The 26,825-nt window shown below is 42.1% G+C and overlaps 3 protein-coding genes across 6 annotated transcripts; 2 read left to right on the forward strand and 1 right to left on the reverse strand.

Moving 5' to 3' along the window:
- The first annotated feature begins 521 nt into the window (after positions 1-521).
- On the forward strand, positions 522-6,758 carry LOC105677755 (embryonic polarity protein dorsal). Of its 2 annotated transcripts, XM_012376584.2 has the most exons (9): positions 522-1,063; positions 1,511-1,649; positions 1,912-2,562; positions 3,224-3,312; positions 3,383-3,582; positions 3,656-3,899; positions 3,970-4,113; positions 4,219-4,409; positions 4,557-6,758. In XM_012376584.2, exons 4-9 carry the CDS (start codon positions 3,261-3,263, stop codon positions 6,090-6,092), a joined length of 2,367 nt encoding a protein of 788 aa, XP_012232007.2. In that variant the 5' UTR covers positions 522-1,063; positions 1,511-1,649; positions 1,912-2,562; positions 3,224-3,260; the 3' UTR covers positions 6,093-6,758. The 2 variants fall into 2 exon arrangements, with proteins under 2 accessions (XP_012232007.2, XP_012232008.2); XM_012376585.2 differs by lacking the exons at positions 522-1,063; positions 1,511-1,649; positions 1,912-2,562 and adding an exon at positions 2,598-3,025.
- Positions 6,110-10,646, forward strand: LOC105677756 (probable serine/threonine-protein kinase DDB_G0281745). Its single transcript, XM_012376586.2, has 5 exons — positions 6,110-6,990; positions 8,635-8,749; positions 8,836-9,107; positions 9,390-9,529; positions 9,642-10,646. The coding sequence occupies exons 1-5, from the start codon at positions 6,789-6,791 to the stop codon at positions 9,756-9,758; spliced, it is 846 nt and encodes a 281-aa protein (XP_012232009.1). The 5' UTR covers positions 6,110-6,788; the 3' UTR covers positions 9,759-10,646.
- A 728-nt stretch (positions 10,647-11,374) lies between these two features.
- Positions 11,375-26,795, reverse strand: LOC105677633 (chaoptin). 3 transcript variants are annotated; one of them, XM_067353673.1, is made up of 12 exons: positions 26,667-26,795; positions 26,355-26,563; positions 25,891-26,091; positions 24,671-24,964; positions 23,731-24,324; positions 18,430-19,043; positions 17,266-17,439; positions 16,450-16,568; positions 16,154-16,300; positions 14,654-15,724; positions 12,942-14,406; positions 11,375-12,830 (listed from the first exon to the last, which is right to left on the reverse strand). In XM_067353673.1, the coding sequence occupies exons 5-12, from the start codon at positions 23,733-23,735 to the stop codon at positions 12,388-12,390; spliced, it is 4,038 nt and encodes a 1,345-aa protein (XP_067209774.1). In that variant the 5' UTR covers positions 23,736-24,324; positions 24,671-24,964; positions 25,891-26,091; positions 26,355-26,563; positions 26,667-26,795; the 3' UTR covers positions 11,375-12,387. The 3 variants fall into 3 exon arrangements, with proteins under 3 accessions (XP_067209774.1, XP_067209773.1, XP_067209772.1); XM_067353672.1 differs by having other exon boundaries at positions 25,891-26,111; XM_067353671.1 differs by having other exon boundaries at positions 25,891-26,150.
- Positions 26,796-26,825: the final 30 nt, after the last annotated feature.

The raw sequence follows: 26,825 nt of genomic DNA on the forward strand, positions 1-26,825 counted from the left end.
CCAATCCAAAGAGGGCTCCCCACTACCTAACTCCCCTCCAACGAGCTCTGGGACCGCTAAGACACACCTCCGTTTACTCGAGCGAGCTCCTATATCATCATGTGTTCCTGGTAGCAAGTTTCTAAAATCCTGGTTGAAATGGAGCGTTTCGAACCGTTCTAATGGATAAGCTTAACCTCTTTGCATACTTATTTTCACTTCTAGGCTATTTTTGACAATGTTAGGGTGCTGATAAAATTCTTAAATAATTCATACGTCTTTTTTAAGATTTCTGGAAGGTGTCTTTTGTTGTAAAATTGAAAATGCCAATTATTAATAATTTATTAAATAAATATTAAAAGTCGAGTTCCTAGCTTCGATTAGATGGTTATACGATATTTAATCACATCTCAATCGGTTTTCACAGTATCAGAGTGCTTATAAAATTCTGAAATGATTTTTATCTTGTTTTATTTTCTCAAAGTTTATTAATATTAATTAAATTATGAAAATTAATCAGAAGTAAAGGAATAATTAATATTTATTAAGATCTAAATTTCTATCTTCTAATGCGTTAATCGAAGAAAAATAGTGAACAACATCATTTTCGTTATTGCTGTGGATGAAAATCAATAGCGATTATCGGTTTGATGAAAATGAGGGAGAAAACGGAATATCACGGAATATCTACTCTTTTCTTCTACTATCTTAGGCCAGACGGCTGCAACGTAGAGCAACATATACACGGTCCTTGATTATACGTTATTCCTGCTATTATGGTTTATGCGGGATCGTGTCTCCATTCTGGTATTACTGTGACCGCCTGTTCTTGTTTGTTAATTAATTTGGTTGAATGTTGACGATTTTAGTGAAAAGAATAATGAAGCGACGATTGTATAGCGAAAATAATTCACAGATATTTCAGATAATTCATGTGTAGAAAGATGTTTCGCTATTTGTTGCGTCATAGTGTCCTGTAAGATAAAGTTTTTGACAAAATTGTTGTCTTTTGCTATTGTTATACAGACGAGTATTTGGCATTAGTTGCAAAAATATTTCATCAGCATCATAATTCGGGCAGCACGCAAGTATTTCTCTTTTTAATATATATACTAATATTTTACACACAAGTTGAATATGTCTTGCATTTTATACATCAGATATTTTTACACAGCTACATATTTTTATTATAATAAATCTTCAAAAAGATTAATTTTTGTGTCTCTGTGTAGAAATGAGCAATAAAGAACGAAATCAAGCAACCAAGTTTATATTTAAGTACTAGTCAAAAGTGGTCAACAAATCAATTAATCAAAGAAATGAATAATGTGGATTTCATCATAATTGCTTTTTATTAATAGAAAATTAGTCGTAAAGCTAAAACTAAAAGTCTGATATTAAATCGTATAAGAATACTTCATATTTAAAAAATTAAATTTTTTTATTTAATATTTAATTTATTTAATTATTTGTATAATTCTATACATATTAAAATAGATATTTATATATCTACATTATGTATATATTGCAGATGCTGCTATCAGTTTTAATATTGCCGATGATGTGACCAGATATTGCCATTCAGAAATTTGGGTAAAAGTTTCAGAGATTTTACTTTACAATCTGTAGGACCATCTCCACAATTGTACAGAAAAAAGACAAATGCACAGGTAAATCAACAGTATCAAAAATTAAAAGATAAATCTAAATAAAATTGAAAATATAAAAAGCAAGAATTCTACAGAATTCAAACATTCATAATCTATTTTTTCTATTGTAGACTTCAAGTATTTCCAAAAGGATTGTTATCTTTTATAAAATACAATCTTCTGTGCACATATGTGTACATATATCAATTTATATCTCGTTTGAAAAATTACATCTAGTATTTTCACTGTGTTAAATTTTATTAACACGAGTTTATCTTTGTAGATTTGAATGTTACATCCTCCTTCCTGGCTGCCCCATCACAAACGGGACGCAGGTAGTCGCCTGAAAGATGAAGAGAGAAACAGAGCGAAGCAATGGAAAAGGACTGCGACGGATGGCTGAGAGCAGGAGGTTGTTGTAATGTTACACGAAGACCAGCGAGGATGCCGAAGTGGAGCGCAACTACGCGATTAAGTTGAACGATCGTGACTGCGTGCAGAAACTGCATCATCATTCCATGAGCAGCGGCACCGAGACGGCCTCGACTGGCCTCGGCTGCGCCGCGCGTGTGCGAGAGATCTTCCGCCCACTACGTCGTTTCCCTCTACCTCCGGCACGTCGGCCAGAGCCAGTCGGTCTGAGTCAGTCGACGCTCGTGGAATCGCCGGACGGAATCACGCGCGGCGTCAGCGATAGCGCGGTTGTGACGAAAGCGCGTAATTCCCGCGTAGCGGGGCCGCCTGCGGCTAATTTTTCCTGCCTGCCTGCCTGACTACCTGCGTCGCAGGGAAAGGACCTTGTTGTGCAGGACCGTTTCGTTGCTCTTTTTTCTCGTCGCCGTCACGATTCCGCTGACACGAACAACGCGTCGCGCACAGTGCGAGAGTACGCAGCGCTGGGTCCAAAAGTATCTCAGCATGTTTTGTGCAGCAGGCAAGTCTCTTGTTTCTCTCTTTTCCTCTTAGTTCGCGCCGCTCTTCCTCTCGTTCTCTCTCTCTCCCTCTCTGTCTCTCGATCTTTCGATCTCTCTTTTCCCGTCACATTGTCCTACGATAGTTTAATTATAGATACACGGCCTGTACGGGCCTAGGCTCTCCCAAAATAATGATTGGATCAGCGTTGCATCCCTCCTCGCGCTTCTCTTTTTTCCCCCGGGACACTTGCGTGCAGTGTTTCTGGACGTACTGCCGCGAACGAACAGCTGTCGTTCCGGAGCCCGGAGGCTGTATGTGGAAATTACGTTTGTTTCTCAGTTTCCTGCCAGTGCTGATTAAGTAGCTTCTGCGAGCTGCCACTCGTGCACAGCGATATCGTGATCGATTGTTAAAGCGTCGAGCATGTATTAGAATGATTATCTCAAGAAGCATACAGATATAAAAAGATTCTGCAAGGATATGTAAGATATCATGCGAGTTGTTTGTTGTTGATGCACGGAGACTTTGTATTAATATTGCAATTGTCTTGAAACTTCTTCTCGCAGTCGTTCGATTCACATAAATATAATAAGTTGGAAGTCTAGAGATTCAAATTGCTTTATGTTACTACTTTATATTTCCATGTGATCCAATCTAATTAAATAAATTATATTTTACAGATGGATAAAGCGCAATATATACCAAATATATACAGTCATGGAACAGTACAATGGTATGAGTGATGGGAATATTAATATAAGTGATATTAGTGAGTATTTAAATGTATATTTGAGTGCCCTAAAATGCGACGCAGCTTGTCTAACGAATATTGCTTTTAGTTGAAGCCATCCAAACCACAGATCCTGTTTCTATGGCCACTATAGCGATGGACAACGAACATGTTCAACAGTACGTTGAGATTTTAGAGCAGCCTGCCAGTAAGGCTCTACGGTTTCGCTATGAGTGTGAAGGCAGATCGGCTGGCAGCATTCCTGGAGTCAACAGTACACCGGAGAACAAAACCTTTCCTAGTATACGAGTGAGTCACAATGACGTTCAGCAACTTTTTGCAAGTCCTTCTGTATACTGACGCTATATTTTCCCCCCTGTAGATTGTAGGCTATAAAGGACGTGCTATGGTGGTTGTGTCCTGCGTGACAAAGGACGCACCGTACAGACCTCACCCTCATAATCTTGTCGGCAAGGAAGTATGCAAGCAGGGTGTTTGTACAGTAGAAGTTCCGGCAGGTAACATGGTTGTGACTTTCTCGAATCTAGGCATTCAATGTGTAAAGAAAAAGGACATCGAAGAAGCTCTCAAAGTGCGTCAGGAATTACGAGTGGACCCCTTTCGAAGTATGTGATTTTGCTTCCCAATTCTCTGCCAATTTGGATGAACCGATTGTAAAGGTTTTAATCATTGCAGCTGGCTTCGAACATAGGAGACATCCTACTAATATAGATCTCAACGCGGTGAGATTGTGTTTCCAAGTATTTTTGGAAGGCTCGCAGAAAGGAAAGTTTAATAAACCATTACAGCCTATTGTGTCCGATCCTATTTATGATAAAAGTACGTCTACAAAGTGATATATTTTTATCATAAAAATATATTACGTATTATTGGAAAATATAATTCTTGCGTTTGGAATTTTCACTTACAATATATATGTTTCAGAGGCCATGTCAGATCTTGTAATTTGCAAACTGAGCCATTGTAGCGCATCAGTCGCTGGTGGGCTGGACATGATTTTGCTTTGTGAAAAAGTTGCTAAGGAAGATATAAAAGTGAGATTTTTCGAGGAGAGGGACGGACAATTAGTTTGGGAAGGATTCGGTGAATTTCAACCGACGCATGTACATAAACAAGTGAGTATAATTGTTCGATTAATTAATTGACTAGTAAATTCTTTTAATCAGTCAGTAAATCATAATGAGCAAAAATGGTAAACAAATAATTATACAACGCTTTGAAAATGAGAATACGCTTTATCACGACAACGTTGTTTTTCGCAGACGGCTATTGCATTCAAAACACCAAGCTATCGCCCGCAGCAAGTGGAGGACGTGGTGCAGGTTTACATCCAGCTTCAAAGGCCGTCGGACAACGCTACGAGCGAACCGCTACCGTTTCAGATGTTACCTCTCGGTACAGGTAGGCCTGCTTTCTGGTCTTTGCGGAAAGCATTCGCGAGAAAGAAGGCAGATTACAATACCTTCAGTAAAATCTTCTCTACGGAGAGTGCTCTTCTTACCAATGTAGCTCCAAAGTTCCCTCGTAATATCGACGAGTTCAATAATAACGAGTTTGACGCGAAAAGATCGAGCAACAAAATCTCTGCATTGCGCGCTTTGAACGACTTGTACAATGTAAAGAATCACGCGGACTTGTGTAACGGCGATTTGAAGGCGACGATTAATTCTGCGCAGAATGTAGACAGTATCGCGAGAAATGCCGTCTTGAATTACGAGAATAACGAAGCGACGATAATTCCTGAAAGAAACGCGGGCGATAACAAAGAAATTGACAAATTGTATATTCTTGGCAGTAACAATGTACAGAACAATACCTTCGCCGGCGATTATAAAGACGGAACTGTCGGTGCCGCGAGATCCAACGCACAGAATGGCAGTACATCCGCACCGAAGAATAATTCGAGAAACAGATCCGATTGGTTCGATTACTCCGAAATCGGCAAGTGGGTGCAGAAAGGGCAGGAGTGTCTGAAGGAGAAGAGCGGCGAGGAAATTAAGAACAATGAATTTCTGTCGCAAGTGGCCGAGCTCGATCAGATTTACGCCGATACGCACAACAAACTGATACAATCCGCCACGGAGACGGGCGCGAATCCGCAGATGATGGACGTCGACGTCTGCGACAATCAGACTTACACCAGTCTGCAGATGGCGATGAAGAATCCGATCGAGCTGTTCGACATCGCCGACGACAGGAAGTACGAGGACGTGGCCGTTCCGAAGCAGGACGCCGAGATGCCCGCGGCGTCGCCGACGCTGGCGTCCAAGAGGGACGTGACTCGCGAGGCGGAGGAGAGACTGCCGCCTCTGCCGCCGAAACGGATACGCAAGATGCCGTCGATGCCGCTCCTGCCGCGTCCCATATCCGCTCAAACGCTCGCCGACGCCCCCGTCGAGGCGCCGAACAAGAATCTGCCGTCCTTGCCCGGCACTCTGCCCAAGCACGCGAAACAGGGCCTCTTCTCGAAGCTGTTCGCCAAAAAGAGCAAGAAGGACGGCAAGTGCTCGTCGCCGGATCTCAACAGCGATTCCTCGCTTAATAACTTGCTGAAGAGCGCCGCGCAGGACGCCGCGGAGCTGCAGCTTCCGCGTTCCAGCATGACGAGCGTCACGAGCGTCAAGTCGCTCAAGCTGGACGACGATGAGATGTACGGCGCGGATTTAACCGAAGCCGAGCACTACGCTCTGTACACCACAATGGCGCCGCACGCGACCGCCTCGGAGTTCGACGAAATGTCCTTCTACTACAGCCTGGTCGAAGGCGGAAAGATACTGATGGAAGCGAAAGAGACTTAAGCCACTTGTTTGATTGAGATTTTTTTACATACTGCCAATTGAAAATTGAAAGTAACTCAATATTTGTCTGCGGAAGGAGTATTGTTTTGAATCTGCCTTTTCGAAATGTAAGGAATATTGTCTCGCATTGCAACTGATCTTTTGCTGACAGCTCTTGTTGTAAGAAATTTACAGAGTTTTGATGACTCGTGTTTATAAAGATACGTCTGTATCGTTAGACCAAAGATTTTTTTTTTTTTTTTAAAGGAATAGAAAAATGAAGAATCTCTATTTCTTGATTGCCACGTAGAATGGATCGATTCTTGCTGTAATATCGATGCATTTACCTAAGCGTGCAGAGTTCTAGTCTAGTCAAAGCGCAATTTGTTATCTTTCACTTAATATATATATATACTCTTTTAACGGTTTTTACAAGTGATTTATAAGCTCTCAGTAATTGTTATTTATTATCGAGTAGTCGTTCTTTTTTCTAGTCAAGTTCTACGCTGTTACATTTTCGTATACTCTCAATGTGCGTTGCTTTGCTATCTGTTGTTACGTTTTACATGATATTACGAGTTTATACGATTGAATTTTTCCTTCAGGTATCGTTATAGACTGCTAATCTTAAAAAAAAAAAAAAAAAAAGAAACAAGTCGCACGACTTGCATTAGCTCAATTTGTCCAGAGTTGATTCCCTTCTTTGTAACTTTATCGATGTACATTAGGGAAATTTCGACGGTTCAAATACACGAGGCCTTCTACATTCAGGGCAATTGTATGTTAAGGAGACGCAGCGAATCCTCATTAATGTACAATCAATTTGTAGATGATCCTGATTCGTTAAGGCAAAAGAGGCGAAAGCTTAATAACGGCTCAGGCCCGATATTTTACAAACCTGTAGCTGGAATCGAGAAGTGTGAGTTTCAGATTAATTTTTGCTCCTACAGCTTGGGATGGTCGACATCGCTCGCATTACATTGTATTATCATCGGGATGTGTCCAAATATGTAAAAGCCATGCTATTTATCGTCACATCATTGTTTTTCCCAACGGAGGAATGAGTATGGAAGCTAATTTCTTGCCTTGGCACGCGACACTTCATTCGATCTTGTAATCAAATTTTGCCGCTAATACTTCCTGTGTACTCTTTGCGCGGAAGGAAAATTAAAATGTACGCTTAATGTGCACACACGTGGAACGAGAGGCCTTTTACGATGAAATTTGTGAAGATTTTTGTACACTTTTATAGCAGGCCTATTTGGTACATTTGTTAATTGTTATGACAGATACGATAAATTTGTTGAGGAAACTTTTTAATATACTTTTTAATATACCGGGGTACATGCAAAGCTGTATATAGCTGCAACATTTGTACGAATTACTGTGTAATTTCTTAAGCAGTCAGTCATATTCGATTGTTCTTAACTCATCATACACTAACCATCTAATTAATTCAATCCCTTTACACCTTGAAGATACAACATGCAATTTTGAAAACTTTTTCCTATGCATTGAGCATACGATATCGCTTTGGATATTTCAGCAAAACAGAAAAAAACATTGTTGATGGACAATTTTCATAGTGCAAAGGGAAGCTTATCGATTATCAACTATTTCATTATAAAAGCATTGTGCATATTTTTTCACATGTGAACAAGGAATCTTGTTTTGTACTTTTTTAAAGATGTATTTTATACCGAAACTTGGACTTTGTATTTGAAAGATTCAGGGAGCAGTGAGCTTGTACATTTCGAGATATGATATTGTATTTTTCTATTTATACAGATATTTACACGGTGGTGATTTCGAGAAGAAAGTATGCATCTTTGTGTCTTACGGGGAAAAAAAAGTTCGATGTAATAATTATCTCGAGTCATTACGCGTGACAATAAGTACTTATAAGCAAAAGTTTTGTAGCTCAAACTTTGTATAATGCGAGTGCGCTGCTCTTGTGCAATAATATAACTTGAGAAATCAACTATATATATATACAATACAGCAAATGTAGCATAGTACAATCAAATAATGTGCAATATTTGTATGGTAATATAATTTTTATAAGCTGCTTCCTTCGCGATGACAGATAAATATATTTACATATTGTACGAATTACATAATACATCTATATACGTATAGCCACACTTGGTGCAAAAAAAAAAAAAGAAAAGAGTATGTCTATTTATTCTCGGCTCCCGTGCAATTAGTTTCAGATAAAAGTTTCACACGTGTGTCGCAGACTCAGGTACGATATAACGATGTTAGTGTGCAAATTCCTCACGATTTTCAATTAGACTAGATTGGTTTACGTAGTGTAGAGAATAACGTTTCTGTAGAATTCAGCTTGAGGTGAAGATATGTAAAGTTGCATGCGCGAAACAGATGCGGTAAATCACGCTTCATCATCGAGGATTGTCTCATCCGCTCCTCGTGCATGTTTATTGCTAGTTTTATTACCAACATCATGCTTGCTCTAACACTGTACGAGGTTTTTGTGTTTTTTTTTTTCTCGAATAGTAAAAAAATACACGCACAGATTACACATTCCTGTGGAACGTTGCAGATCAGTCTTTCAATATCGTGAAAGCCGAGCCACCCGGCCGAATATCGCCGTTCGGCGGTGCCGGTACAAGCGCAGGGAGTTTTCTGCAACCCATGAGATCTTCGCAAACACTAAGGTAACAGTCTAATCGAGATTAATACGAATGAATAAAGAAAAGCAGCAATTTCGGATTGCTATTCTCATCCACTTGTGCTGTTCCAGATCTCAAGTGTCTCCAGGACGAACACCGTCTCCCATGGAATGGAACAACTCTTACACGCTACCTCCCATGCAGCAGCAGCAGCAGCAGCAGCAGCAGCAGCAGCAGCAGCAGTATCAACCAAATATTCATCCAATGATGCCGCAGCTGAACATACCGGCACCAACAAACCTGCAAACATTTGGATTCGTACCAGATCAGTTGCACCAGCCGGAGCCAAACTTAGTAACGTTAAACAGAGTGACGCCGGAAAATCAAGCAGTAAACAATATTGGTAAATTTTTCTAGATATTGTACAACTCGAGAAAAAATGGTACAATTGGTCGGATGTAAATATATATAATTAGTTGTGAATAGATCTGATAACATGTATATATAATTTTATATGATCATATAAAATTCAGATCTTTTCATAACTAATTATATGTATATATTTACATCTGATCATATTAGACCATTTTTTTCTCGGGAATTTAAAATATTTATACAGTTTGTGCGTTTATTTTGAATGTTTCGTGCAATCGATTATTCACGACGTGCTGCGCGAATCTTCCAGAGACGGCCGAAGCCTCGTGCCTTTTAGACATGGACAATCAGCAGTTCAATTTTGATTTCAACTCAGCCGATCTCGCGGACTTCGGAGCAAACCTGTCCGCAAATCTCTCAACTGGATTATCCATCTCTGACTCCATACAAGTGAGCATACAAATACTTTTACCTTGTTAATGGCGCACGCGAGGCGCAAATGTTGTTTACGCAGGCTGCGAGCTTTCGTATTGCAGTGAAGATTAACTTTTGCTGACTTTAGCCCGAAGCGAGCAATGGCGAGGAGAGAAACAGCATGACGGAGCAAATCAGTAGGATAAACCAAGAGCTTTCGGCTTTGAATAAGATACTCAAACCTAACCGAGAGAATTACGGCTGAGGACTCGATTGATTTCCTGTTATTGGCTGATCGAGGTGATCGTAAAGAAGCTGCAGCTGGGAAGCTCAGAGTGTACCTTATTTGTAACTAATACATCACACGTGCTCTCTTCACTGCCTCCGGGAATCAACTGCGCTATCTCTCACAAAGAATAAACTCAGAGGATATTTCAAGTTCAAGCAACAAGAGCGTATAAGGAAAAACGTACATTTGCTTCGGTGCTCATCACTTTCTATCTCACTTACACAATTTATTAAATACATTTTTGTCTACTTTTTATTTCAACGATGCATAAACGATAATGGAGACCAAAAAAAGATACTCTATTCAGATATTATTGGTTATTATAACTTGACAAGCGTTAGGGAATCTTGTTGTTTGTGGTGTGATATAGAATTTATCTGACCAGATGCATGCATATCACGGCATTATTATCTACGCAAGATAAATTATTCAATGCGAAACTGATATTAGTGCGAGTTATAATATCCGTTCGTCGATGTTACAGATCGAGGCGTTTGAGAATTATGAATTATTAATTGAGATAACTCTGACTGTGATCAAAGTTCATGTTTTTAGCTTATGTTTTTTATGCGTACGAGCCTCTTTACGAGGAATTGAATTCCGCAATAATAATCGTCGGAAGTTGTGTCCAAGTGTAATCTTTGTGAAGCGCACGTTTTCAGGCAAACTGTAAATTGTTAGATTAGTGTATATATAATGCAATTTCTCACGTTCTTACGCATGTAAATGTATTGTTACTTCACTTTTACGCACCGTTACATTTCTACAAAATTGTACGTTTATATATGACTAATATATTTGTAATGTACGAATATTGCATCTAGAAATAACAGAAAATGTGCATTAAAAAGATATTGAAATCAACACAGTGAAAAGTTTTAATGAACGCTCCGTCCAGACGTTTCTTTTTACATTTCGCAAGAACTCCATTTGAAAATGACATTTACAATTAGAGGGAAACGTGCAACTCCCAACTCTGTTGAACAATTTTATTAATCTAAGTAACATACGGTAGTCATAATATGACATTTGTAATGTAAAATGTATTTTTACAATTAACCCAGGTAATTTATTATTGTAGTGTGATGGATATATTACAAAGAACAATATCTTATACCTAAGAACTATATCTTATAATCTGCCATATGTGTAAATAAAAAGTTGTTATAAATACACAAGCGGTTTTTGGCTCTAACAGCCTCACATTTCGTATAAATTTTGCCACTTTATTGTTGCTTTTATACAGTAACGTCACGCGTAAAAATATCTTTGATCTAAATTATCGACATCGGATGGGAATATACACAGTGGTGAATTAAGAAAAATGATACGTTTGAACAGTTCTTGCTGCAGCATTTAAAATCGATGAAATCAATCGATTACGGCTGAACTTGCTATGTCGGTTTATTGGAAAGCCGACTGCTTGTAGTTAATTAACTTTTGCTTCACGTTTGTATAATTCTTTAATCATTAGACGTCTTTTAGAAACACGAAAAGATGCGGAATTGTTTTCAATTATATGCAGCGCTTACAATCCATCGATTATTGGTTTTAATGTAACTAAGAATAATGAAGAAATATATTTTGTAAAATTGAAAATACAACATTTATTAAAGTCAAAGATTCGTGAAGTCAGTTACATTCATAGCGAAACTTGTAGAGTTTGTTATATTACACACACGCATATCTCTATTATATTAAAAGATCTATTAAATATTGTTTATAAAATATATGTACACAATATGGTGTCCTGGTTAAACCCTATGCCAATACTATGTGAAGATCGAGTGATCTGTAAGAAATAGACTCGTTTGATATATATTAAGCACCGAATTTTTATACACACGTGTTGCACACTCTAATTCGTTCATTCATTCGCACCAACAAACTGATTATACTACTTTCTCCAGTACATTTCCATACATTTGCATACTTACACACTTTGCAGATTCGCGCAACATTTTTGTACGTTTATTCCTGATACCGAAGTGAGGTATGTATGTACATAAATTCTTGATTAATATAGTTGTATAATGCGTATATTACGTAATAATGCCAATGTAACGGTATAAAATTACAAGATAATTATATTTAACCGTAGAATATTTAATTTTATAAATTTAATTACTCTACGAATTAAAAAATAATTAAATTTATAAAGAAAAATTATCTTTCTAGAAGACTTGTTTGGTTACTCTGCTCTTAAACCAACATATTCTGTCTTGGAAATCTGAAAAACATGAGTATTCGGGTACCTGGTTGTTTATTTTAATTTCTTAATATAATTTCTGTTATTTCAGACCTTTCTCGCATCATACTTGCTCTGCAATTATCACCCAAAACACGTCAAAGTCAAACCGCCGTCGCCTGCTCAGTGAGGTATATTGCACAATATTCGACTGCACGAATACAAAAGCCCAAAAGACAGCCGAAGAACTTGTAAAAAGAGTTTAGAATTTCAATAAATTACTGCAGATTTCTACATGAAAATTTGCGCAAACTAAATTCATACAAATCCACGATATTTTTCACAAATCTCCACGCATCTTTGCGACACACTTCTCGTCCGGCATTTGGCATGTCCGGGGATCGATCGGGCTATCGATTATCTGTCCATCTTGTTCTCCGCGACGTAGACGGGCAGCGGAGTGCCGTCGTAATATCCGTAGATCTGCGAGGACGACGACGGGGGCGGGGGCGGACCCATGGCGTGCATCACGTGCATCGGTTGCACGTAGGGCAGCATCTGCACGGGGGTGGCCGGCGGCAGGGAACCGTTGCCGCGTCCCAGGGTCGAGCCGTTGTACGAGCTCACGTACAGATCGTGAGGATTGATCTTGCCCGAATAAGCGCTCGCCGGCCGGATCATCGACGCCTCGTGGATGCTGGACGTCGCCATCGCCGCCATCCGCGCCTCCTGCATCTGGCTGCTCCAGCGCAGCCGGCAGATGCAGATCGCGATGACGATGATCGCGATGAACGCCACCACGCTGCCGACGATGCCGATGATCAGGGTGTCGTCGCTCGAGACGGTGATCGTCGACATACCTGTGGACGGTTATAATTGGACATTAATTAACAACGAAAAGTGTTGATGTGTCGCTCAAACATTTGTTTAATAATTACGCAACATCTTGGATATGATAACAATCGAATTACTTGTGTGAATGTCACTGTTGTAGAGTTTATTGCGACTGTTCTGCAGTGTCGGCGCCACGGTCCAGATGATTTCCGGCTCAGGCGTGGTGGATCTCGTCGACGGGGTGGCCTCCGTCGTCTGCGGCCTCGCTGGTGTCGTGCGGTCGCACGAGAGATGGTCCTCCGTGAGATTGCCGAGGACCATGCCGGCCAGGTGTTCGGGCTTGGCGCAGACGACGACGGGCGCCTTGTCGGCCGACAGCTTGAGCCACCTCCACAGATGCTTCGTCTCGCAGCTGCAGTTGATCGGATTGCTGTCCAGGCCGCTGATCCTCACGGAACCGCCGCGTTCGTCGAGGGCGGCCAGCAGCTGAGCTGGCAGATTCGTGAACTTGCTGCCGGCGACGTCCAGCTCGACTCTGGTGGAGCGCGGCACCGGGAAGAAGAGGGCGGTCGGTATCGCGTCGACGGACGTGTTTCGCAAGCCCAGGAATAGCTTGGCTCCGCGCACGCCGACCAGCGAGCTCGAGAGGACGCTTCGCAATCTCTCGCCGCGCAACGTCAGCTCACGCAGACGGGGATGAGTGCGCACCGACAGCTGCTCGTTGCCCACCGACGAATCCTTGATCTCGATGTCCAGCGTCTCCAGATTCGTCATGCTCTTGAGGATGCCTTGCACGTCGAAGTAGCCCAGCTTGGGGTAGTTGTGGGCGCGCAGGGATCTCAGTAGCGCCAGCGATCGGAACGCGTTCCGCTCGATTCGCGTGCAGTTGGGCAGATTCGACATTCGCAGAGAGCGCAGCGCGTTCAGTCCGTCGAAGCTGCTCTCGTTGACGGTCTTCACCTCGTTGTCGGACACGTCGAGACTCTGCAGCACCGGCAGAATTTTGAAAGTGCTGATCAGATTCGTGAAGTCCGCCAGGCGATTCCGCGACACGTCCAGGCTCTCCAGCATCGTCGTGCGCTCCAGGGTGACCGGTTTGATGTCCGCGATCGCGTTGCCCGAGAGATTCAGGTGTTTGAGGAACGGCGTCTCCAATCGCGGGATGGTCTTGATATTCGTACCGGCGAGATTCAGGGTTCGCAGGATCTTCGCCTCGCCCAGGATGCCGCGTATCGCGTTCTCGCTCAACGGATTCTCGGACAGATCGAGCTCCTTCACGTTGTTGACGATATCCTGCGTGAACACCTCCACCATTCGGTTGCGAGCGATTTTTAAACTGTACAACGACGCCGATTGCCGTTGCAGAGCGCGGATCGGTATCTCGTTGAAGCGATTGCCGGACAAGTCGATCCTTTCAACCGCGCGGATCCTGGACGCATCGAAGATGGTCTCCGGTAGGGAAGCCAGTCGATTGTCGCGCAGATCGAGAAATTCTAATCGGAGCAGACCCTCCATCGTGCGCTCGCTGAGCGTCTCCAAGGCATTGTCGGACAAGTCGAGCAACTGGAGCTGCGTGGAGTTGTGGAAAGCTAGCTCATCCACCTGTAAGAATTTTATTTTACAAACACGTTGAATTTATTAATGATGTCGATTACTTAATTCGAAACAAATATTATAAAAATAAAACTATTAATGTAATAATTTTTCTTTTTGGCCAAAGAATTTGTCGGTAAAAAAATCATGCAGGAAGCAAGATATATATTTTTCAGAACAAGAAATTATTTAAACAACTAAAAGCTATGATTATTCTTCCTTAATGTTTTCGCTACTATCCCAATATTTTACATACTGATTCGATTCTGTTGTTTGACAGATCCAGATTGCGCAGTCTGCCCATCTGCGAGAAGGCGAACTCGCTCACGTGGCGCAGCATATTCCCAGACAAATCCAGCCACTCGAGGAACTGCAGCGACTTAACAAAGTCGCTGGGAAACTGGGCGAATCGATTGCCCGAAAGATCAAGCCGTCTGAGTCGCGGATGGATGACGAAGGCGGTCGGCGACAGCTGGCTGATGCGATTGTTGGACAAATTCAGAATCTCCAGGCCGGTGCCGGTGTTGAAGTGCTCGCCGATGAACGACGCGAGCTTGTTGCCGCGCAGATTCAACGAGTAAAGATTAATCAAACCTACAAAAGCGCCGTTATCGATGCGCTCGATGGCGTTGTACGAGAGATCGATCGCCGTTAGATTGTAGAGATGCTCGAAAGCACCCTCGTCGATCTCCCGCAGCTGGTTGCCGGCGAAGGAGACCCGCTCGAGCGACTCGAGATTCAGCAGCAGCACGGTCGGCAGAATCTTCAGCTCCGTGCGCGACACGTCGAGATCGATCAAGGACGAAGGGAATATCGGCGGAAAGCCGCCGTACAGCGGATTGCTGCTGAGATTCAGATATTGCAGCCGATGCAGGTACTTGAAGGTCTCCGGCGAGACGCGTTTCAGCTGATTGCCCGCGAGATTCAGCGACAGCAGATTTCGCAACGGCAGCTCGGCGATCGCGGTCAGGCGATTGTAAGACACGTCCAAGTGAATCAAGGTGTCTTCCAGGCCGGCGAACGTGCTCGGCGTGATGGCGGACAGCATGTTGCCGGACAGCTCGATGCTGATGAGATTCTCGAAGCTGTAGAACAGCCGCGGCGGGATCTCGCGCACGAGATTGCGCGTCAGGCCGAGGGTCACGAGCTTCGCCGATGTGGCGCGGATCAGCTCCGTGGAGAGCGCGGCGATGCGGTTGAATTGCACGTGCAGGTGGGCGAGGGACGGTAATCGCGTGAGCGCCGAAGCGGGCACTAAGAGGATGTTGTTGTCTTGCAGCGACAGCCATTTCAGCTTCGTCAAGCCCTCGAAAGACGATTCTTCGATCTGCAAATAAATAGTTCGCGAAGGATAGAATTGTTTTATAACGATTAATATTTTAGGCGAATTCAAAGTTTGGAAATTTACACAATTTAATCATATTTCGTATACTTTTTCAGTCATTAATTCTTCGATAAAATTTTCGTGGCTAATCAACGCCAAAAATTGTGCGAAATTAAATTTTTGATTAAGTTGAAAAATATATATATTTATATATCGTTTGAACCGAATAAAAAATAAGCCGGTTACTCGCTTGGCTAGAAAACAACGTCTCGATGCGATCGTTGACACGAGCGTAGCGATGTGAAACGCATCAAGATCGCGCAGTGAGTCCGCAAACGGGTTACACACACGGAGTCACGAGACCGATTTCCGGTGCTAATCGTTTCCGTGACAAATTCTCTCGTCCGCGCGCAACAACCGTGTTGTACATACCGTGCGCAGGGCGTTCAGGCTCAGATCCAGTCTCGTGAGAGCGGAAAGGCTGGAGAACGTGTTGACCCCAAGCCGGCCTATGTCGTTCCGGCTGAGATCTAATACTTGCAGCTCGGTCAAGCCTGACAACTGTATCCGTTCTATTTCCTGCGCGAAGGTAAGAAAGAAAACAACGTTAAAACACAATCGCTCGCTGAAACGACGGATAATTCTCTAAGTTTAAATTGAAATTCCGATATAATCGAGCAAGTTATGCCAATGACGCGGATGATGATCATCCGCGATGATACACTCACGGTGATCAGGTTGTTGGAGATATTCAGGAATTTCAGGTCCATTAAGTGCCTGAGCGCGTCGGTGGGAAACTCTTGTAGAAAATTAGCCGAGAGATCCAGCTGCAGCAGACTGAACGCCCCTGAAACGTTAGAACGTTCGCTCACTCGCCGTCCCGCAGTTTTGCCAGATAGCAAACGTCGGAAAGTAATTTCGTTATCGCGGCGGGTGGCGCAAAACGGTGCGCGCGCGTATTACGGCGAATATTCATAGCGATTCGTGCCCTCGAGCAGGCGTGTTCCTGAATTTGTGCGTATAGGCGCGGAACTAATCTAGCCTCCCGTGAGAACATCGGTGCCTGTGGGAACGCGAATTAGAGTTCATTATTTCGTCGAGGTCGTTCCTCGAACGCAGGGCATCGCGCGCTTTCATAGCCGAGGCGGCCTCTTCTCACGCCTTGATTAGCGCGATTATTTCTATGAAACGACGCTTTCTTCCGGAAAAATCGGTCACACGGTCGCTAGTAGCTTCATTTCCGACGTTTGATCCAGCCTAGAAATAACCCTTAATATGTATAACAGTATACACTTATTATTCCTTTTCAATTCGCAATTCAGGCGCCTCGTTATTTCCGCTGAAGAAAAATCGACTCCAAATTCGTCGGAGAGTCTACTTTCAAATTGAGATGGTGAATCGTGGAACATCTTTCTTTTATTGTAAAAAATTGAAATGACGAGAACGCTTGCAAAAATATTATCAGAATAAGATTTTAAAAGTTTAGCGAACAGGAGGGCAACTTTCTCGGGGCTTGAAACAATTCAAGGCGCAATGAATCTCACCTCTGAAGACGTCGCTGTTGAACCGGCTGAGGGAATTATGGGAGATGTTGAGAAACAGCAAGTGTTGAACGCCGGAGAGAGCACCGTCCTCCATATGAGACAGTTCGTTGTCGCTGATGTCTAGCCGCAACAGCGACTCGCCGAGGGTCGTGAAAGCACCTCGCGGAAGAGAACCTGTAAAGCGAGATAACGATCGAGAAATTAGTTCAATGACTGCGCGTAAAAAGTATCGATAGATGACACACGATCGTTAAGCTGAAATAACTCCCGACGACGACGGCAGGCCGCGAGTGCTAAAAATGATTTCCTCGTGCAAGAGTCTTCAAGTTACACAAAGTGCGCTAATCAACGGCCTGTAACTTTGTTGATTAGGCGCACCGCTTAGGTGCGAGGTATGAAACGCTCCGTGGAAGAATGTTGATGGCGCGGTGCGTAATGCGAGATACGTGGAGAAAGTTAGACACGAAAATTCTCCGCGAAGCAGGCGTCTTCTCCTCGTTAAACCTGTTTTGAACAACACTTGCAACGATCGAAACGCATTTGAGATTTTCTTCTCGCAGATCTAATCGGCGCACGCTCTAATAACCGTGAATCGTTTTCCAAAAGTATCTCAACGCAAAGTCATGTTTCCCATGAATCTTATTATAGGATTCTGAAAGTAAGAAAATTAATTGATTCTATAAATGAATACTGTAAGATAATGGGACTCCAGGCTACATTTGTAATATAACTAGCGCCTGAGATGACTTAATTCTTAGGACTATATCGCTCTCTATTTATTTAATTAACTCCAAGAAATTCAAAATATAGAATAAAAGTATCAAATTTGTTGAAAAAAAAGATCACAAAATTGAAGGATCAAATTTTTCTATCTCATCTTTTCTCTCTCTTCCTTTCCTTCCAATAATTCCTATCAGTACATAATAATTCTTCATATGTGAGAACCATGTACTAAACTTTTCGTACACTTTAAGTATCTCGATCTGAGATCGGTGTACAACTTAACTGTCTAATAAATTAATTTCTTTAAGAAAAATTAAAAATTTCGCACCAACATCCCGCTCTCGATGCTCTTCTATTATATTTCTTGATTGTTATCATACGAGCCTTTCCTTCGTATGTGTTATTTGTGTTTTAAAGGATTAAAATTCATCGCAAACATACCGATATTGTTGCCGGCCAAGGACAGCACCCTGATGGCGCGCGGTCCTTTGAGAGAGGCGGTCGGCACCGCGGTGAGGTTGTTGCCGTCGAGATACAACTCCTCGAGATTCGTGCATCCTTTCAAAATCCCCTCCTCGATGCTCCTGAGGCCGTTCCTGCTGAGATCGAGTATCTCGAGCTCCTGCATGCCGTGGAACTCGTTGCTGGAGAAGATCGGGTTTAGGCTGTCGCCCAACAGATTGTCGGCGAGCCGCAGCACGCGCAGTTCGCTCTGCACCTGCTGCAGCACGCGGTCCATCAGCCGGTGGATCGAATTGCCGGACAGATCGAGCTTCCGCAGGTTCAAACCGGAATTAATGAGGTCCTCCGGCAAGGCCTGGTGGCCGCAGCGCCGCTGGCTGATCGACACGATCGGCTGGCCGTGCAGAACGCTCGCGGTGTCGCGCGTGAAGATCACCCGGTCGCAATTCATCTCGATCGAGCGCGGATAATCCGCGGACACGGCGCATCTGCACGGCACCAGGAGATCCCGCTTCAGCTCGACGCAGGGCCTCCATTGCGCCTGGCTCGGCGGCGTGACGGCCGATAGAAGAAGGATCGCCAGCAGGTACGAACTGAAAAGGAAGAATCAATATTTTCAGGCTTCAATTAAAATTCTATCGTTAAGCTCTTCTTTTCTACTCGCTCGTAGCTCGCAAATTAGTCAGCAGAAATCCGCTCGAAACGTCCTGCAGACGCTGCTGGCTTTTTATATGTAATGAAATTTTTTACGTTAAAAGAAATTCACGCGTGACAGATCTCCAAGGATTGGAAACTTAAGTAGTGATACATGAGAATATTCGACGATTTCCGTTCGAATAAAAAACGCTTTCGCTTCCCTAGAGCCACTAATCTTCTCTCCATATAAATGTCTTTCAAAGTTAACGAGTTCTCGGTGAAACTGCACTCGGCGAAACTACGTGTCCAGAAGACAATCTCCATTTTATGATTTTATGGCGATTAATATTTCTTTCGTGAGAATTACGTTCTAGTTTTCACTCGGCGCGAATCCTCGCATCCTCTCCAGCACTTTTCACTTATCAGATTTTAATAAACCGCGAAATTCCGGGTTCTCAGCACATCGAGAGAATAGAATTATAAATTGTGCATAGAAAACCAGAGATCTAATCTTAAGTAATTAATAATTTATAAAATATTGTAATTGCGTACGACGAAGACATCGTTAGGCGTTATTCCGCGCAATAAATATCGAGCTGTATAAAGATATTCAGCGTGCAAAAATAAATATGGAGAAAGCATGCGGACGCAGACGGAAAATAAATGAGGCGTAAACCACGTCGGTCATGCAAAATAATCACTCGCTTAATAGCGCGGGATGCAACAATTACTCAACACCTCATTTCGTAAAATCCCTCTCCGAGTCGTCACGCGACATTAGCAAAGTTATCGGTTTTATCAAACGGCATGTGCGCGTCGGCTGCGCAATTTCAGCGAAATGCCAGCGCGCTTCACGCGACGATGTAAATTCTCCCGGCGACGCGTCGAAGGAGTCAATCGCGATTTTAACGAAAGGATCGCCCGTCGATGTGTAATTAACGGAATTACTCGAGTGTCGTGCATAAAGAGAGATCTGTACGCGGCGCGTAGTCTCTTCATCTCCTCGAAGTTCGGAATGCGATTCGAGTCGAGCCGGAGTAACGGTAGGTGCTGTTTGCGGAGAGTCCGGGGACCGTGTAATTCTTACAGGCGGCATCGCCTTGGGCAGGTCTGGCCTCTCCGCGTACGTGCTGTCGCGATAATCATCGAATCGGCGGATAAATTTCTAATTAAACAGCGTTAGACGCCCCTCCTCTCCCCTTCATTGAAACGGAATGTTAATGATCGATACGAGAAGTGGAGCTGCTTGCGAAACGCAACGATCGGCACGGCGGTTTCGGTGTCACGTACACGCGTGCGGGATCGCGTGTAATACATATTAATGCCGCGGAATATTTGCGCCGGGATCGCTTTTACTCCCGACAACTCGCTCACCATTCAGCAATGTCCGCAATGCGCGTGCAATTGCGAAATAGCGTGAGCAAGTGCGAAAATACCGGTCGCTCGAACGAAACGCGCGGAATGAAACCGTATGAATGAAAGCGTCGGGACGCCGATTTTCTTCTCGCCGCGCAGACCCGCGATCTACTTCCTGTTTTGGAAGAGTTTTCCGACAGAAGTGTTCGATTTGTTGTTGAAAGTTCAAATAAATTATATTTTTTGAACATCGTTCTTTAAAAAAAAAAGTAACACAAGGCGGAAGAATGTGAAATTTGTCGAAAGCTTTAAGCATATCCTTGTTTTGCGAGAGAAATGATATAAACAAAATTTTGCGTAAAGATTTCTGAAACTTTTAGAATGTGGAAAACAAATCTTTTCTTTCGCCTTGCGTCATTTCTCTTCCAAATGAGCGAATCGTAATTCTCTTGCCACGAATTTCGAGCAGAGCGCACATTTGCACGAGATTCTCTGTAATGAGAATTGAATTATGCATATCCCGGCGCAATTTTGCACGTCATTATGTAACTCGCGTCTAAAATGTCAGAACATAATGGAGAGTACGCGAGGATGCAGCTTCCTGACGCATGTACAGTCGCCGGCAGACAGTCAATCTGCGGGTGATTTGTCACCGTCATTACTTTTCGCCCGTTTCTCGGGGCAGCGGAATTGTTTCCAGCTCCATCATCATCGTAGAAAGTATGTGCATTTGACAGCGCACGTGCGAACGCAATAATACAATTTACCACTGATGCAAGAACGCGCACTAACGATTTCACTATCTTTGATAAAAGTGAGCGCTGCGGTTTTGTTGGAAATGCTTTTTCACACCGTCGATTGAAAACTCGCAGCGTCAAACTTGCTCAATCATGTGAGACTTTTCGCTATCTTCTCTGCCACGAGATATGTTAAGCTTTTTTCCTCTCTCCATTTTTATCATTGCACCTAAAATCCATATAAATGATTATTTATAAATCATAATTGTAATTATCTTTTTCGGTCTTAAATTTATCCACCTTAAATTCGGCTTTTTTGAATTATATTCAAACCACGCTTTAAATATTACGTTTCTATACAAAGTATCTTCCCAAATTTGCAACTTAAATTTAATAACAAATTCTCACAAATTTAAGATTTATTTTCCCTCAAAGAAAATATTGAAGCAGAATTTCTTGTAAATTGTACTTCAGAAAAATAAATAGATAACAGAACTGTATTTTTCCGTTCGTTTCAAGTGAGTTTTATTACAATTTTTATTTTAAGCAAAAAGTTACGATCAAAAATTAGAAAGTTCTCGTAATTTCTTCTTGAAACATTTCCGCTATGAAAAGAATCGAAACTCAATTGCAAATTGTGGAACATCCTGTATATTACAAACAAAAGAAAATATTTGTCATGATAATTAGTATCAGGTCTACATAAGTAAACAAAAATCCGTTGAACATTACAATAGCGGAATGAAACTCGAATAGATAAAAATAAACCCATTCGAGTTTCATTCACTCTCGCGACGACTTCATCGGATTCTACGGTTCCGATAGCAACGGCTCATCTTACGCATCTTTTTACAATGTTGAAACAGATGTAACGGTTTCGGCACGCGCGTATAGGGTGTCCTAGAAATTATCGGATATTCATCGAGTTTCGAATTCAATGTTCTCTGCTTTTACGAAAACTTTTGCGCTGCTCCTTTTCGCAAGATTTCAATTTCCCGGCAATTAAAAGCTTGGATTTTGTTGATAAAGTTGAAACGCGACGAGTTCATTATTATTCACATCCTCGAAGTTTACCTCGCCAAGAGCTGCCGCGTTGAGCAACTTTTTTTTCAGTCGTTAAATAGCTTCGTAATTATCGTCTTGCGGTTAAATTGACTGGCATGCGTCCAACGCATTTCCGGCATTTTTCCTGTTCGCAGATGCGGAGACATCCGGGACGCATTCCAACGGGAAAGAACGAACCGCTCCGGGATGCTCCGTTCACGGCAGCATCCAGTCAACTCGTAAAGGCGACTCTTCTTAATTACCATGTCGGATGAAACAGGTTTGCGGACAAAAGAATCGGCAGAAAGGCGCGACCTCGCCGCGATCCTTTTTTCTTCTTCCGCTACGCGCGGATTCCGCGGCACCGGAGGGACGGGTGTATCGGATTAGAGCACCGCCACGGCCTCCTCCGATCTAACGCGATAGCCACGGCGGAATGCATTTTTGCGCTTCCGCCGACCAGGCGCATCCCGTGCGCAGCGCACGTTCCGCGAGGAATGCTATCTCGCGCGACGGAGAGAAGCTCGCATAAACATTATGTTTACCAGTTGATTTTCTAGTCGCCCGATGGCGGCCGCGAGACGTTTACGCATCTGCTTACGCATCTCTTTACGTAAAAATAAAATTCTTGCATCTTGAATGCCGGCAAGTAGCTATAAAAGTTACGAAGTCCTTCGTTCAGTTGAGTAGAAAGTTACGTTTTACAATGAAGTTAAAAGCGTGATTGTAAGACGTATAAAAAATTATATTTTTAATCGAAAGAAGATGTAGAAGTAAATTGCAGCTCTTTTTCGTGAAAACAAGTTCTGATGAATTACGATTATAATTTCAAATTACAAGTTCTTGAATGCTCATCGGATTATTCGGGGCGTTTCTCAATGATGTGCAATTCAGCTCGCAATCGCGCTTATTTCGTATTCTTATCAATAATTAAATCAGATACGTCGAAGGACGTATTGCGCGATCACTTCGGCGTTCAAGCCGGAATGATCACGCTTGTGACTTTCGTGTTTCATGAATCACGGATTAAAATGTCAACCGGATTGTCGATGTATAGTACTTTCAATCGAATATTTCGAATACACATTCCGAATGCACTGCAAAAATTCTGAATCAATCGCCGATTTCGGAAATCCAAATTTCACAAGCTTATCGATTTTGTTAAGTTTTAATTCTCTCTGCAATATCTAATATACAGTTGCGGTATCTCTGTTCACGTATTATTATCTCATATTTATGTTATTACGTACTTTTCCTTAATTCCCACGCGTCTTAAAATATGTTTTCACGGACGGTGCACTTGAAGAGAGGAAGAGAACTACGCGCTTAGAAACGAAAAAAAAACGAAGCTCGTTCTTGCGGTCATTGAAATCCCTTCAAGTTATGCTTCTCCTTAGCTATTTTCTCTTCTCATTCTTTTTTGTGAAGGATATTATTTAGCTGATTTTTACACGATACATTCAGACATCCCATTCGAACGCGGTTAAAGAGGAGACATTCAACTTACATCATGATCGCGCCTTCCACGTGACGACGGACGCTGGCAAATGAGTATCTCGCGGTCGCCAAGGGACGTGGATTCGCTTCACCGCTGATCAGTCGGCAGCATCACCGTCCGCGTGGACGCACTGTACACCCGGTGGACACAGAGGACAGACGGGCACACATATACAGAAGGACGGGTCACCGCACACTCGTCATCGTCGAACTGGCGTCGGACCGGCCCGATCGGCGATCTCGTTTCCCGCGATTCCTCGCGTCGGTCGATCCAGGCGCGAATTCCCGCGAGCAAGTTGTCTTGTTTTCCTCTTGTTTCCCTCGTGTCTTGCTTCACGCTGTGCCTCACGCCGGAGAAAGGGTATACCGCGGCACGCCGAGCCCGAGCCGACGTTCGCGTAGTCGGTCGCGCACTGGCTGGCTCGCCGCGACGGAAAACTCGTGACGGCCGAGTGAAAGAGAGGTACCCTGAGGAGGAGAGCGCTGTGCCCTTCCTTGGGGTTCGTGGACTCCGAACATAACGGGGATCGCGCGAGTAAACTCGTTGCGAAGCAATCTCCGTCGCGCCGCAGCGTGCGTGAGACCCCATGTGTTTCGCCTAGCACTGGGTGTAAAAGGAAGTCAATTAACAATTTGAAAAAGAAGAATGAATTAAATATAAAATTGAAACTGAAATATACTTGACTTCATTCTTTCACAGGTTTGGCATAATTTTGTACGTAAATGAATGTACAAGTTGAAGTAAAATTATCGGTACAGTTAAATTGAAATTATTCAAGTTTACAATTAAGAAAGAAATAACTTAATTGTCTGATAATTAGATGTTTAATTATAATTTATTTGTATATTTATTTTCAATATAATTATAATAAATTGATTTTTTAATTCCAATGTTATCAAAGTGAAAATTATGTGCTTTATAGAAATTCTATTCACAATTAAAAGCTTACCTGTTTTAGCTGAGAGGCGTTTGAAATTTCTAGCGATGAGTAACGTGACCTCCGAGACAGGTCGTGAACGAAGGACGATGTCCTGCTGCGAGAGAGCCATGATGACTTACTTAGGCATTCCAGGTATCGCGTACCATTTTCACGATATTACGTTATGCGTCAGTTGGCAGCTGAGATTTCAACGCACTTTCAAGCACGGTACGCACCCGCAAAGCGAAATTGCAGTGGATCGCATAACAGTTTTTCTCCCATGTCGTATGTAAACGTATGGTGTTACACCCACGCAAAGGGAAACTGGAACATGAGGAAAGAATAAGTCGAGATTCTAAGTTCGCACGGATGTGAGTTTACAAATGTGAAATCAGCAGCCGATTTCGAAAATTTACAAATTCATAAAATATTTGCCAACTTTGTTTGGCTATTTTCAAAGTTATATTTATTTACATATGATGCGTAGAAATACTACAAAAATAATTTTGTTTGAAAAGCTAAATGAAATTGATATTAATTTCATCAAACATGTACAATTATTATGTTCAAATACTTTTTTTTTTAATTGTGTACTGTGTAAATTTTCGAAACAAGATGATGGTATCTCATTGCCATCAATTTACATTATCAAATTGCAAATAGAAAGCAAATTAAAGTACGTGTATTATACTCGCTTGTTCTCGCAGCAGGATACTATTACATGTGCGAATTTAATTTCGCCGCTTTAATCTAAATTGCAAGGCAGGAGTCTGTAACGGGAAATCTCGCCCAAAACGGGCATTGAGAGACCAAGTGAAACGATATTCAAGCGAGATAATCCTACAACAATATGACGCTATCGCGCTAAAAATATCTACGCAAAGTACTATTTAAGCATTTATTCGATGTGTATATTCTTAAAATATTATCGCTATTCCTTCCTTCTTTTAAGATTATTAAATTAAAATTAAATTTCAAAAAAATTAATTACTTCTTAATTTCTGCGAGTTGCCTATTTCATAAATAAAAAAAACATAAATTAATAGTCAATCAGTTTCAGTTTCACTGTATTAGAATATTATATCGCAAATGTTGGCGATATGCAAAGAAAAACACATGAGAAGATGCGCGTATCGCGAAGAAGCTAAAAGTACACAATAGCGTGTTAAAAATCGACCTGCTTAAATAGGTCTTTGCGGAAAGAGAAGTAAGGGGAGACAACGTCTCTGGGAAAAGAGAGCTCGGCTCACAACAGGCTGCTGGCCCGGTCTCGATGGATGCGGAAAGGCATAAGTCGAGAGGTACGTTTCTCGGGCGCACGGCCTTTCACTGCCAGCCGCGCCAGTCGACTCTCCTCTTTGGCGTAGTGGCTCTCTCGCTAATCGGTCGTCGACGCCTGCTGGCCGTCAAGCCGCTCGGTATGCCGCAGGGATTGCTTTTTACATTCTCATCTAAATGCCAATGTACTCTACTAGAGTCAGAATATGTGAAAGATGTAGTGGAGAAGATTCTATAAAAGATAAACTAAATTTTGAAAACGTTTTCTTTAGATATTTAATTTTTTTAATTTGTAAATCATTCTCTCTCTCTCTCTTTCTTTAGATATTTTTTTACATGTTCTAAAAAATATGCTAAATTTTTAAGATTAAAATTTTTTCCAGTTTTGTGGACATTTAAATGTTTGTGACGTTTATTAAATATCTTTTAAACGTACCTTTAGATATAAATATTTCAAATACTTGCTGTTTTTTCTGAATTTTTGAAACAATATTTGGATGTTTTTCAGTCTTAAACTTGTAGATATTCATTATGCTCGCAAGTAGAAATAAGATTGATAAAATGACAGATATGTTTTCTTTATTTTACCAACTTGTGTCTTCCTATTGCAATAAATCACTCTCATCAATCTCAGACCGCCATATTCTAAAAATCACAATCGTGATAATGTCAACTCGGGAAACATACAGATACATTATATGCTTAGCACATTAATTAATCGAATTTTAGGTTTGCACATATTGTTTACCAGAAATGTATGATCAGTGAGTGTCAAAACAATCATCCCAGTGTTACTTGACATTTCTTGAACATTCTTTAAACTTCTTTATTTTTTGTTTACATACATGAGCGCCCATTTCCACCGAAGAGAAGGATTCGAGAAATACACAATCGATTACTGTCAAAT

Source organism: Linepithema humile, chromosome 4 (assembly GCF_040581485.1).
Source record: "Linepithema humile isolate Giens D197 chromosome 4, Lhum_UNIL_v1.0, whole genome shotgun sequence".
Classification (NCBI taxonomy): Eukaryota; Metazoa; Arthropoda; class Insecta; order Hymenoptera; family Formicidae; genus Linepithema; species Linepithema humile.